The sequence below is a fragment of the Balaenoptera borealis genome, assembly GCF_965194805.1.
Source record: "Balaenoptera borealis genome assembly, chromosome: 8".
In the NCBI taxonomy this organism is placed as follows: Eukaryota; Metazoa; Chordata; class Mammalia; order Artiodactyla; family Balaenopteridae; genus Balaenoptera; species Balaenoptera borealis.
Genome location: NC_138865.1, coordinates 5,989,173 through 6,003,979, shown reverse-complemented (window position 1 = coordinate 6,003,979; position 14,807 = coordinate 5,989,173). Strand labels below are relative to the sequence as shown.

The window sequence follows — 14,807 nt, the reverse complement described above, 5'->3', positions numbered from 1 at the left end:
TAAATAAAGAAAATCATCAGTACATTTTCTACTTGGTATAGACTCTCTTTGAGGGAGGAAAAAAACAAGGCAATTCAACAATGGCTTTTTACTATATATTCCCTTATTACTGCACTCAAAACCTGATGAGAAAAATAGTATTTGGAAAAAAGCTAAATATTTAATAAATGGAATTTTATAGATTATTATGACTATTCTTCATTTTCTCTCCTTTCTGGAAATAACCTGTAATATCAAATTGCAATACATTCTTTTAGAAATGAATGCATTATAGAAGCACACACTCTTTTTTATGTAAATAACCAAATAAATGTAAAACGTGAATGTTCACACAACGTACCTTATACAACTTTTTCTGACTTGGTCAATATGTTTTACCAAATAAATGTAAAAACATGAATGTTCACACAACTTACCTATGCAACCTTTTCTGACTTGGTCAATACGTTTTTAAAAGCAAACATTTCATTCAGTCATTCAATGAATAGATCCTTTATTTTTTCAATAGCTTTTAGCTACAACAGAAGACAACTAAGCTTTTATTAAAAATGTACTATTGTGGTAAACACTGTCTTTCAACTGAATTAGATAGGTACTATCACAAGCCCTGCTCTATGGACAAAAATGCCAAGGCTTAGAGATTAAGTAGCTCATATTAAGTTACATTATCAGAGCAGTAAAGCCAGGTTTTGAATCTGACCAGTTTTCCTCTAGCATCTAGAGTCTTAACCACTACTTTATTTAATAGCATCAGATAATCTATTTCCTTTTTAGAAAAGCAAACTTTTACTTGTATGTGACAAGTACATTTCAGATAGCTCATATATGTTAAATGCTTAAATGAATAACAATCTGTATTTTTATCTTTGACTTTCTATATTCTTGTTCTTACTATGAATTCCATGGTGCTGAGCACAAAGTTGACAATAATACTTACTAATAGCTCATCTCTTCTTGATAAAATTTTTCTTATTCTCATCATAATCCATAGGGACTCCTTGAAAATTTTTGTTTGCTGGGATAAGGTACTAATCCTAAAGGATTATTAGAGAATTGGAAGCAACGTGGAGAAACAAAACAATGAGCAACAACTCTTAGAGGGAGACGACAGGTAAGAACATTCACAGCTCACTCTGCAACCTTAACTTCCTTATAATTGCCCAGAGATACACATGAATTCTTTCAATAATAAATTGTCTTAGCAAAGTATTATGACAGGTACTTTTAAAATGTAAATAATCTTACCAGTAAAATACTATGGGCTTTAAAATAATTTTCCCAAAAGGAAAAAATTATCAAATTCATATATTTCTAAATCATACTGCATTAACCACCTAAACCTAAACTTTTCTGTCAAAGAATTAAAGAGAAACTGCTATTAGAAAAGTATAGTAAACTGACATTGAATTAGCTTCCTCAATTTACGTCTACAGAACGGTATCACCAAAATGTGCTCAGCTTTGTATAGTGGTACGTATACCTGGAGAGAAATGCATGGCATACATGTAGCCAGTATACTCTCAGAATTTTACAATAAAAACCTATAGTAAATTTTCAACAAAAGAAGTATATGTGATCTCCATTTCCAGAGTTTTAGAAGTCAGAACGTAAGTCTGTTGGGTATTATGGGTATAAAACTGACTTGATGTCTACTTTAAATATACACTAAAGGGAATACACACACATACAATACACACACACACAAACACATATATGATAATCTAGTAGCAATTAATATGGTTATTATTTGAGAACTATAGTTGACTATGTAGACTATAAATGCAACTGGGATATGACACATAGAGTAAACTAAAGTTTATAGTATCAGCTTTTAGCTACAAAGAAATACAAGAAATTTCCTAATCCCCAAAGAATAAATTCTATAGTAAACAGTACACACACTTAAAAAAAAATATATCATACATAAGACATTTCTTGACACTTTTAAACTAACTCCGGTTAAATAAATAAGCAATAACACGACAAAAATTTATTTCTGAACCACCATCACTTGCCTAGATCATAATCTGAATTTTGCTATCAAAACTATGTAAATCCATACAAATAGCAGATAAAAGAGAGCTGGCTGGCATGGCTATATAAATATCAGACAATATAGATTTTAAATTAAAAAAATTGTACAAGAGACAAGGAAAGACATTTTATAGTTAAAAGGGTCAATCCACAACAAGATATAAAAATTATAGATATATATGCATCAAACAACAGAGCCAGAAAATATATGAAGGAAACACTGACAGAACTGAAAGGAGAAATAGTTCTACAATAATAGTTGGAGGTCTCAATACTTTACTTTAAATAATGGATAGACATCTAGACAGAAGATTAAAAAGGAAACAGAGGACTTGAACAATACTCTAAACCATCTAGACCTAAGAGACATATACAGAACACTTCACCCAACGATAGCAGAATACACATTCTTCTCAAGTGCACATGGAACATTCTTCAGGATAGTCTGTTAGCCCATAAAACAATTTTCCATAAATTAAAAAAACTGAAATCATACAAACTATCTTCTCTAACCATAATGGAATGAAGCTAGAAATCAATAACAGAAGAAAAACAGGAAAATCCACAAATATGTGGAAATTAAACAATGCATCCTTAACAACGAATGAGTCAAAGAAGAAAGAACTAGGAAAGTCAGAAAATACTTTGAGATGAATGAAAACAAAAATAAAACATACCAAACTTACGGGATGCAGCAAAAGAAGTACTCAGAGAGAAATTTATAGCTGCAAACATATACATTAATAAAGAAGAAAGATCTCAAATCAACTGAACTTTGCATCTTAAGAAACTAGAAAAAGAAGAGCAAACTTAATCCAAAGCCAGTGGAAGAAAGAAAATAATAAAGATTAGAGCAGAAATAAATGAAATGGAGAATAGAAAAATAATAATCAATGAAACCAAATAAAATATCAACAAAATTGACAAACCCTCAGCTCGACTACTAAAAAAAAAAAAAGAGAGAGAAAGCACATATAACTAAAATTACAAATAAAAGCAGGGACATTACAACCAACCTTACAGAAATTAAAAGTATTATAAGAGAACGCTATGAACAATTGTATGACAACAAATTGAATAAACTAGATGAAATGGACAAATTCTTAGAAACACAAAATTACCAAAGTTGACTCAAGAATAAATAGAAAACCTCAACTGTCCTATAATATGTAAAGAGGTTGAATCAATAATCAAAAATTTTCCATCAAAGAAATGTCCCGGACCAGATGGTTTCGCTAGTGAATTCAATCAAACTTTTAAAAAATAAATTAACGTCACTCCTATTCAAATTTTTCCAAAAAATAGAAAAGGAGAGAACACTTTCTAACACATTCAATGAGGCCAGCATTATCCTGATAGCAAAGTCAGATAAAGACAGCAGAAGAAACTATAGAACAATATCCCTTATGAATATAGATGTAAAAATCTTCAACAAAATACTAACAAACCAAACCCAACAGCACACTAAAAGGATTATACACCATGACCAAGTGATATTTATCCCAGGAATGCAAGGGTGGTTCAACCAAAGAAAATAATTCAATGTAATACACTAAATTAACAGAACAAAAAGGGGGAAAACATGATTACTTCAACAGTTATAGAAAAAGTATTTGACGAAATTCAACACCCTTTCATGATTAAAAAACTCAGCAAACTAAGAATAGAAGAAAACTTCCTTAATAAAATAAAGAGCATTTACGATATATCCACAATTAACATTATACTCAATGGTGAAAGATTGAAAGCTGTCTTCGTAAGATAAAGAACAAGACAAGGATGCCTGTTTTCATCCTTACTACTCAACATTGTACTATAAGTCCTAGTCAGAGCAATTCGGCAAGAAAAATAAATAAAAAGCATCCAAATTAAAAAGGAAGAAGTAAAATTAACTCTATTTAAAGATAACATGATTCCATATATAGAAAATATCATAAAATCCACAAAAATACTACTAGAGCTAATAAATGAATTCAGCACAGGTGCAGGGTCAACACATACTAATCAGTGTTTTATACACCAGTAAGGAACAATCCAAAAAAAGATATTAACAAAACAATTCCATTTATAATAACATCAAAAAGGATAAAGTATCATGAATAAATTTAACCAAGGAGGTGAAAGATCTGTACACTGGAAACTACAAAACATTATAGAAAGAAATTAAAGAAGACCTAAAAGTAATGGAAAGATAATCCATGTTCACGGATTGAAATACTTAACGTTTTTAAGATGGCAACTGTCAAGCGATCTACAGATTCAGTACAATCATCAAAATTCTAATGGTTTTTTTTTTTTTTTGCAGAAATAGAAAAGCCAATCCTCAAATTCATATGGAACTGCAAGGGGCCCCAAATATCCTAAACAATACTGAAAAAGAAAAACAAAGTGGGAGGACTCACACCTTCTGATTTTAAAACCTACTATACTACAAGGCTACAGTAGTCAAGTATGTATGGTACTGGCTTAATAGAAATATAGGCCAAAGGAACAGAATTGAGAATATAGAAATAAACCAAAACACCTATGGCAAATTGATTTTTGACAAAGGTGCCAAGACCATTCAGTGGGGAAAGAACAGTCTCTTCAACAAATACTGCTGGAACAACTGGATAACCTCATTCAAAAGAATGAAGCTGGAACTCTACCTCACTCCATATACAAAAATTGACTCAAAATGGGTCAATGCCCTAAATATAAGAGCTAAAACTATAAAATTCCTAGAAAAAACATACGGGCTAATCTTTATAACCTTGGATTTGGCAATGGATTCTTAGGCTTCACACCAAAAGTATAAGCAACAGAAGAAAAAAATTAATTGTACTAAATAAAAATTTTAAACTTTTATGCATCAAAGAACATTAACAAGAATGTGAAAAGGCAATCTACAAAATGGGAGAAAATATTTGTAAATCATATATTGGATGTAGAGTCAATACCTAGAATAAAGAACTCCTAACAACTCAGCAACAACAAAAACAACCCAATTTAAAAATGAACAAAGGAACTGAAAAGAAATGTAAATCAAAACCGCAGTGAGATACCACTTCGCACCTAGTAGGATGGCTTTAATAAAAAAAAAAAAAAAAAAAAGGAAATACAAGTATTAGCAATTTGGAGAAATAGCTGTTAGGAACGTACAATGATACAGCCACTATGGAAAAGTTTGGAGGTTCCTCAAAACGTTATAGAATTACCATGTGACTCAGCAACTCCACTCCTAGATATATATCCGAGAAAAATGAAGACATGTCCACACAGAAACTTGTACATGAATGTTTATAGCAGCATTATTCATAATAGCCAAAGGTGGAAATCCAAATGTCTAAATGTCCATCAATGGATGACTGGAAAAACAAATTGTGATTTTCCAATTGTGATTGGAAAAACAAATTGGAAAAACAAATTGTGAAAAACAAATTTTCTAATCAATGGATGACTGGAAAAACAAATTCACACAATGGAATGTTATTCAGCCATAAAAAGCAAAAACTACTAATATATGCTGCAATTTAGATAAACCTTGAAAATATTAAAGCAAAAAAAAAATCCAGAAACAAAAGGACATGTATTGCATGATTCCCTTTACATGATATATCCATAATAGGCAAGTCCATAGCGACAGAAAGATTAGAGGTTAACAGGGGATGGGAAGAGGTGGAATTGGGAGTAGTTACTTATCAGTGTTTCTATGGGGTAAGGAAAAGTTTTTAAAATAGAGCTGGTGGTTGCACAACATTTTGAATACACTAAATACTACCAAATTGTACACTTTAAAGTGGCTAACTTCAATTTTAAAAAAAGCTTTATGTAGAAATAATAGAGCTTACTTTCTTAAGAAATTTCAGACATTAATTTTTAGCCTTTTGCTAAATTATTCAGTAGAAGGTAGTTACCAAATAACTTATTTCTTGAGCTGCTGCTACACATTCTACCCCAATGGTAGTCAAATTTGGATTCTTTTCCTGGTGCTCTAATATTAAAAGTAAACCATATACTTATAGAGATTTACTTTTTCTTGTTCAGATATAGATAAGTAAAAAGATTTCCACTAAACTCGTGATTTTTAAAACCCAACAGCAAAGAATTAAAATTTTTATGTAAAACTTTTACACTGCAGCTTCCTGAGTCTCTCATCTTTGGGGAGGCTCTTAAGTTCTCAATTTTTCATGTTTTAAATTGCTCTAACGAGGATTTAATTTCACTGGATAATCAACACTCAACTCTTATTCTTTCACTTTTTTATACAACTACATTTTATGCACATAATTGTATGAAACTAACATTGATTCATTGTATTCATAAACATACATTTTAATGTCAGCAAATAATTTCAAGCTTTTTTCATAAGAATGGAGTGGGGTTTTATACGAAAAAATAAGCCTACAGACAAGTTTCTATTGAAAAACTAAGTCTTTATAGATTTAGGTAAAAATATAAAATATAAAGGTAATACTTTCTTCAAATAAACCACCACATCTTGTAGCTATGTGGTTCATCTTCATACAGCTAAGAAAAAAACTTCTCATGGAGATTTCTGGAGTACTGGAAACCAGAGGTTTCTGTAATACCAATTATTACAAGCTCTGGCTTATCAATAAAGTAGCAAGTAAATCTTTAAATGGTCACAGCAAGAATAAAGACCAGTAGCCTTAGAGCTCACCATTATTTTCTAGCTGTCAATACACTCAGAACACTTAAAAATACACAGACTCACCTTCTATTGAACCAGTATGTTCTTTAAATTTGGCTACATAGCAGTTCCCAATCAGGGTTATTCTGCTATTCTGTCCCCACCAGGGACATTTGACAATGTCTAGATATATTTTTGGTTATCACTTTTGGAGCTCTGCTGGCTCTAGTGTGTGGACTCCGGTGAGGCCGCCAAACCTACAACACACAGGACAGCCTCCCACAATAAAGAATTATCAGGCCCAAATGTCAACCTTGAGATATCCTGAGCTACATTAATGGTCTCGGCCATTTCCATCCTGAAATTTGTACCACAATCTCAGAACACTTCACTGAAACTGTTGTTCTGTTCTGATGTCACAAGCTATAAATTTGATTTGTAACTCTAAGACCCTGGTTAAATAATACAATCTCAGGAAAAGCAGAGGTTAAAAATATTTAAGAGAAAACTGATAGAGAATGAAATATAAAAAGGAAATAAAATAGAACTCAGGTCAGAGCTATGTATGACCAAAATTTTAAGATCTTGTTAGATTTCTAGATCTCTCCAATTTATTAGCTTTAATTTGCAGTGTAAGCAGTACAGAACATGACTGAAAATTAAGGGGCAGTGCAGAGGTTCTTTCTATATTTGTGCCATATAAATACCTTTCCACTAAAACAAAATTTAAAGAAACAACAAACTATTTAATTCTATGTTCAGATTTCAATTTTCAGCACTGTGTTTACCTTTGCTGACACATTACGTCTTCTTTGGAAGGAGGCAGGCATTAAACTATTTGTTCTTCCTGATATTTCAAACCTGTTAGTACTAAAAAGCACTTTAAAAAATAATACTATTTAGGATATCCTTAATTCCAAATCAGACTGTCCCAGAGAAAGCAAATGTGCTACATCTGTTACTTCTGTTAGTTCCTCAGAATTAAAAAAAAGAAAAAAGAAAAAAGGTAACAAAATGATCTTCACATTAAAATCTCAATTAATACTGGTTCCTAAAAGTCAGTTTAAAATAAAAATCAAGTTTCACAAAATAAATACACTGAAGCAACTATAATAGTAATAACCTTTATTTAAAATATTTTTTAATCTAGGAAAGCTCATTTTACATGAGTTTCCAACTAATTATTAGAGTCAGAAACAAAGAAAATAAAACCAGAGAAAATCTTCTGTAGAAAAAATACACAAGGAACATTTCTACATGTGAAAAAGCAGTAAGCAGTCTTAACATGAACATCCAAGTCTTACTCTCAATTCCATCTCTCCTAGTGAACACCACTATCAACCTTGAGATCTGACTTGTTCTTGTCATTCTTCACTGAGTAGATGAAATATGTTAAGGTGTCTTTTTCATTCACTGGAATTGACCTAAAGTGGCAACCAACTATCTATAAAGAAAAAAAAAATTGAGGAAATTAAATTATAGATATTAACAGATTTTATAAACTAGGTAAAAAATACTGTCATCAAAAGAAAAAGTGTGATAAGAGCTATTTCCTTTAAAAAATAAATTTAATAAAGAACCAACAGGATGAAAAGCATATAAGAGTAAGATATTATGAACAAGAGATAGCGTGATTTCAAAGGATCCCTTGGCCCACTCAATTAACTATATATTAATTACAATATGTATTTCCTTTTACTTATTTTGAATTTTATAACTGAGATCTAGATTAGGAATTAAGCAGTTTTACTTTTAAACTTCAAATATCAATGAAATAGAACAGAATGTAGGAGTCCACATGCATCATATAATGGTTTAGTCTCTAGTTATGGAAAAAGGATAAACATTAAGTTGAAAAAGTTTTGGTACTATAGAAACAAATCATGAATTATCTTACAAATATGTCTGCTACAACTTACATTCATTCATTCATTCATTGGCAATATTTTTTGTTAAGGTTCCCTGAAAATTATTCTGAATAAAAACTGATGGAAAATGAGAAGGAAAAAAGGGATGTCCACTGAAGAATGTTTACCTGCTTTCTTGCCTTTCCATTCTGTGCACTGCAACTACCAATAGAAGTATAACAGACTAAACTGGGGCGCTGATATGCATATTTAGATTCTAGAAGATAAAACTTCTTAAAGAGAAAGATAATTAAGAGACTTAAGGAGGACAGTCACTCAACTCTGGAATCATTAGTAAATATCTGCATTTCTGAGTAAGTTATAACACTCGTGACTATTTGGATTTCTCATTTCTAAAAAAGAAAATAGCTCTAGAAATAATTTAACTTTTTAAATTATAGATCAGATTATCAAAAACTTCGTTTGATTTCTGCATTTAAAAAATATATACATTTAAATGTAATATTTAAAATAATCATTTCTTCGGTTCTCATTTGTCCCAAAACAAAGGTACCTTCACTTGATTAGTAACTGTATATATATCAATATAGTTTCATCATGGCAGGCAATATCTATATTTATGTTATATTAATGTACTATACAATCCAAAAAGGATGTGATCTTTTAAATCAAATTTAAAGAAAAATTAGATTTTTGTTGCCTAGGCAAGAAGGAAAGCAGCAGCTCTGGCTAAAGTGTTAATATACTGGATCTTAATGTTAAAAGCATTCTACTCATCTTCTATCTTATTCAATATGCACATTTTAGAAAATGTTGGATTACTAAATTCAAGCTGAAGAATATGAGAAAACTGATTTATATATTTATTATATCCTGTCGAATAGGTTAAGCATTTTTATTTTAAATATGATAGAAGTACAAACATATAAATCTATAAATATCTTAATATGATGTACAGATTTCTTGGCTCTATTATTTCTGGGAACACAAACACACTCAATTTTTCAAAATTCACTGAAGGACTACAAGTCCTATATCAAGAAACTATAAGTAAAAGCTTGGATACAAGTCTTTGCATCTTCTAGACGTAAAAACATGGGTGCTTCAAATAAAACTAACAGCAACCAGGACAAGTTCTGAAATAGTTAAATCAGCCAGGTATGGGAATACTGTTTAGGGGCTTATCTGTAAAACCTACTCCATCAAAAACTTCAAAAAATAAATTCTAACGAAGACATCAAAGCTTATTAATTTATTTTATTATGCCTCAATTAGGTGTTCAATAAATGTTTACTTAACAAATAGAATTTTAAAATAAACAGGTTTCTAGAATGAGAATTAAAGAAACTTTCACTCACTATTTCTGAAAGTCATTATTGGAAGATTCTTAGAAAACTGCACAGAATCCACTGAGTAGTCATTACACAAAGGAATTTCCTAAGTGGTAGACAAACATTTCTAGGCAACTAGATTCTTCCACAATAGTTTTACTAACTTTGATTTTTCTAACTACTGATAAAAGGTATTGTTATATATGCTACATTAATAATGTCATTAGCATTTAATGACCCTTTTTGTATGAACAGGCTCATTTAAAGGTTAAATAGCTTAAAACTCATATATACCTCCACAAGCTGGGCTTTATTAAGTCCTGGTCTGGTTGGGAGTTTGAAGTGTCTTTTGTATCTCCTAAGTGTATTCACCTGTAATTGGTATAAATCAACCTGGAAAAAATTAACATATCATTTGTTAAAAGACTTAGCTTTGTTATATATAACAACAATGCAATTTCAACACAATGAAAACTTAACTCCATTATTAAAAATGCCTTTTATATAACCAAAACTACAAATGTATTAAACACTTCAATCTTTTGAGCATAATTATTAAAGACCAGGGACCAAAAAAAAGAACTTATAAGACAACAGAGCTCTAAGAGTTGTCAATTGAAACTGTAACAAGTCCAATTGTGTAACTGCATGTTAACTGGCCATATTTAATTTTGCTTTCATTTTCAGATTTCTCAAATGCTTTAAGTATTTTTAAAATTTGTTCATATTTTTTAAATAAAACTTTCAGAATGGAGCACTTAAGATTTACATTTAACATACGAAACTTTCACCTACCTCTGGAGTATCAATATCTTGAACAGGTGAATCTCCTCCATCATCATCACTCCCTTTTCTCTTTCTTCTGTTTCGAACGCTCTGAATTAAGTTTTTATGATAATCACAAATGTAAAGATGCCTTGCCTGAAACAGAAAAGTTTCACAGACTACTTATGATTGCCGTAAAATGTGTCTATGTATTAAAAATACATTTCACAGTGAATTATTAAAAATAAAAACAACAGTCCAAACAGGCCATTGTTAAGACAACGCACGTTTCTTTCTACTTCAGTCCTGAACCCAGTTAAAACCTACCATGTCTGGCAATATTGTTAAGAGGATTGGGGGTGGGGCGGGGAGAGGTGCCAGTAAGGGAAGCGAGACGCAAAGAACGAGAAATTCCTACCGCCTGGATTCAAATTGCACCGATGGTGAACTAGATTAGTTCAGTCATGCTGTTTTTGTTAACAAGGGAAAAATGATGCTGTTCACAATTTTGCTATTTGATAGCATTTTCTCTACTTAAAGAGCATTTTAAAATACCGTAATGTATGCTTCCTAACCATGCTAACTTAATACTCAAATTATAATCGAGCACAAAACTACCCATTTTTACAAATAAGTTGCTGATTTCACATCCTAAATTTAAATTTGAATTATGAACTCCTCTGCGTATTAAATGCATTTATCAGTAATACGTTTTTCCAACCAAAGCAATGTGAAATTATTCAAGTACACCTGAAAAGTTTCTCATGAACACGACGGAGGAACTAACTGAATAGGCAGAAAGTATCTCAAATAAACTTTTCAAAAACTTTAATTACATAGTTCTGAGAGCTGTACGGTAACATCTGAAATACCAGGTTTCGTACATTAGCAGTTACTCCTTAAAAAAAACAAACAATTGAGGACTGAGCTAATAGGCTTTTAAATTAACCTCTAAGCTAAGTGCAAGCTAAAAAGATGCACGATGTGTGCCGGTTCTGACATTTTGTTATTTATTACCGCCGCCCAGAGCTCCCAAAAGTTCAAATGGCCGTTTCTAAAAACCTCAGCGACGGTCAAAAGAACAGACGTGCGAAAGGACGAAGAAAGAAACCCTGATGGCTGCCAACCCGAGGGCGAAACCGCAGAGGCTGCGCGCTCCCCACGCTGGGAGCGGCTGCCCGGCTCGCAGCCAGGCGTCGCCTGCCCCCGCGCCCGCGGGACGGGGAACGGGATCCTCGTCGCCCGCGGCGTCAGGCCCTACCAGGACTCCACTGTCCCCAGACCGGGGGAGCTACTCCCCGGGGCCGAGCGCCGGCTCGGGCAGCAAAACAAAGAAGGCGCCTCCGTTCCACACGGAGCCGCCGGGCTGCAGAACAGCTACTCCGGGCCCTCTGCTCGGCCGCCCCCTTTGTTTCGCGTCCCGGCCCCCGCGGAGGAGGAGGGGGAGGCAGGGCGCGGGTCCGCGGCGCGCGAGCCTGTCGGCTGCGGGCGGAGGGCCGAGTTGCAGCACTTTGTTGTTTGCTTCCTACTAGAGACGCCAGAACGGGCTCGCGCTGCGCCCAGGTCTGGGGGCCCCGCACCCCACCGACGTCGCGTCTGCTCCGCTCCCCGAGCGCCCGTGGGCCGCGCAGGGCAGGCCCGTCCCGCCGTCACTTACGCTCTTATCCAGCTCGATCTTCACCTTCTTCTGGGAGATGCTCTTCTGGATCCTCTTGCTGAAGCTGGCGTTGCCCGCCGCCCGGCCGCACCGCTCGCCGTCCTCGCGCAGACAGCACAGCTGCCCCGGGCCCGGCCCGGCCGCTCCCGGGGGCCCCGCCGCCGAGACCCCCCCGGCGCCCGGCACCTCGGCCCCGGCGCCCGCTCCGGCCCCGTTCCCGGCCGAGGCGGCGGCGGCGGCGGCGGCAGCGGCGACCACGGCGGCCACGGCGGCGGCCGCGTCCCCGCCGCGGCTCATGTCCTCGGGCGTGAAGCCATTCATGTCCCCACGCTCGCGGCGCCGCGCTGACAGAAGCCCCGCTCGCCGCGCCGCTCGCCTCTCGGGAGACGTCGGGGTCTAGGCGGTCCCTCAGGCACCTGCCCGGCGGCGGCTACTCACTCTGCGCCCGCGGCCTCCGGACAACACCGCGGGCCCCCGGCCTGCCGGTGTCTGCTGGCGCCGGGACAGTGGACGGAGCTTGGGGTCGGGAACCAGAGTCTGGCGTCGCCTGGAGCCGGGACGCCGCTCACTGTCACATGGAGACTCCTCAGCAGTTGGACCACAGCGCCTCCGCCTCCCTCCGGCCCTCGACCTGCGCAAGCGCGTTGCCCCCTTGCCCGTCCCGCCCCTTCCACTCTGTCGCATGGCACCATGGGAATCGTAGTTTTCTTCCGGGGAGCCAACCTCAGCTCCAATCTGACCCAGCGCTTCGCGGTTTAGGGGAACTACTTATCCCAGCATTCATGGCGCGGAGGCGGGTCGGGCCTTTTTTTTTTTTTTTTTTTTTGGTGAAACACGGGGAAAACAAGGGGCGTGTGGTTGGGGTTGCGAGGGTTTCTTGTTTCTGGTCTCTCCCGGGAAGTTGGGCTGTGTTTAGGTCCTGAATTTTGCAGAGCTGGCATTCTGCACGAAGAGGTCACTCAATTCCTGAGGCGAAGCACAAAACGCGGGGGGCGGGAGAAGGAGGGAAGTGGAGGGAGCTTGTGGGAAAAAAGTTTCGGGCTGTTTTCGTATCTGTGGAAAAAGTTTTTGATGTGACTACGTTTTTGTGGGAAACCCAGACCGAGGAGAACGGGCGCCCTGGCGTTCTTCGGGTCCCGGAGGTCCCGCAGCTAACACCACGGGATCTGATAGCAGTTGCGCCGACTGACGCCCCAGACTGTCTGTGAGGGCGCCTGCCAAGGGGAAACGCGCGTGCCGACCTCCGCGCCAGGATGGGGCCGATGTCGGACTGGAGGCCGCCTCCAGATCCTCGCATTGTCCCTGCGAGGAACGCGCTGGCTTGCGGGGCGCACACTGCCGCTTCTTGAGGTGGAGCTGCTGACAAGTGGACTTAACGGGGCTGCTTTTCGCTTCCACCCCCTGCCTCTCCGCTTTCTCCTCGAGGGAACTGGGAGGCGGTCTAATAGCATTTAAAAGGGACGTGTAGCCCCTCCGAGTCTCGGTCAGCCTGGGGCTCCCGGAGCCCGAAGGCGCGCGCCCGGCCGAGAGCGCAGGGAAAGCGCAGCTCCGGGGTCGTCGGGGCGCGCGCGCGCTCGTGTCTGTGTACGTGTCTGTGCGCGCGCGTGTGCATGTGTACGTGTGGGTGCGTGCGTGTGGAGGGCGGGGTGGAAGGTTGGGAGAGGCTGGTACGAAGGCTGCGCCTTTGCTAATTGCAGCGCGTCATTATTTATCAGTACGTATATCCTGTTTAACAATCCCATTGTTTAAACAAAGATAGAAAGCAGTAGGGTTTTTTGAAAGTTCTTTTATATTTACTGAGTAAGCTTATTGATAGATGATTTTTTAAAAATATAAACTGTCATCTGCCCTGAAATTCAAAGCCATTCAGTCCATCTGTGCACTTATGTTTTAGGATATAGCAAAGAAAGAAAAAAAAATGTAGTGGGCAAAAGAAAGATGCTGAATGGTGAGTATTTGTGTTATCTTTTAAAGCTGCACTTTCCAACAGTGTGTCTGCTAGCCTTATGTGGATATTGAGCACTCGAAATGTGGTTATTGTGACTGAAAAACTGAATTGTTAATTTTAATTCATTTAAATTTTTAAAACTGATTTCAGTTATTGGAAAACTTTTAAATATGTTTGGAACAACTTGGATAGGAATCTATTTTTTCAACTTAAATTTTATGAAATCTAAATTTAGCATCTGAACTGTGATGTGCCGGTATGTATAAACTACCAGCAGGATTTCAAAGACTTAGTACCAGACTTTTTTAAAAGAATATTGATTAGCTTAGTAACAATTTTTATATTGATTACATGTTCAAATGATTATATTTTGGCTATACTGGGTTAAATAAAACATTAAAATTTACCTGTTTCCATTTTTCAAAATGTGCCTACTATAACATTTAAAACTACACATGTGGCTCACATCATATGTGTATTTAGATATTGTTGGCTTCAAGTATTAAAACACAGAATAATACTACCTATTGTTTATAGATATATTTTCTTAAATAGTAAAAATGAGACTATA

The 14,807-nt window shown here is 36.6% G+C and overlaps 1 protein-coding gene across 3 annotated transcripts in view; it reads right to left on the bottom strand.

The window, feature by feature from the left end:
* SAP30 (Sin3A associated protein 30) overlaps positions 1-12,909 on the bottom strand; it is a 101,332-nt gene extending 88,423 nt beyond the window's left edge. The window contains exons 1-4 of one of the 3 annotated variants that reach the window (XM_082402155.1): positions 12,289-12,900; positions 10,662-10,787; positions 10,161-10,259; positions 7,778-8,111 (exon numbers count right to left, since the gene is read on the bottom strand). In XM_082402155.1, coding sequence (XP_082258281.1) covers positions 7,989-8,111; positions 10,161-10,259; positions 10,662-10,787; positions 12,289-12,609 — 669 coding nt within the window. In that variant the 5' untranslated portion in view covers positions 12,610-12,900 and the 3' untranslated portion in view covers positions 7,778-7,988. Of the gene's footprint in view, positions 1-7,777; positions 8,112-10,160; positions 10,260-10,661; positions 10,788-12,288 lie in introns of those variants that run through there. The other 2 variants (XR_014247463.1, XR_014247464.1) reach the window with 2 other exon arrangements.
* Positions 12,910-14,807: the final 1,898 nt, after the last annotated feature.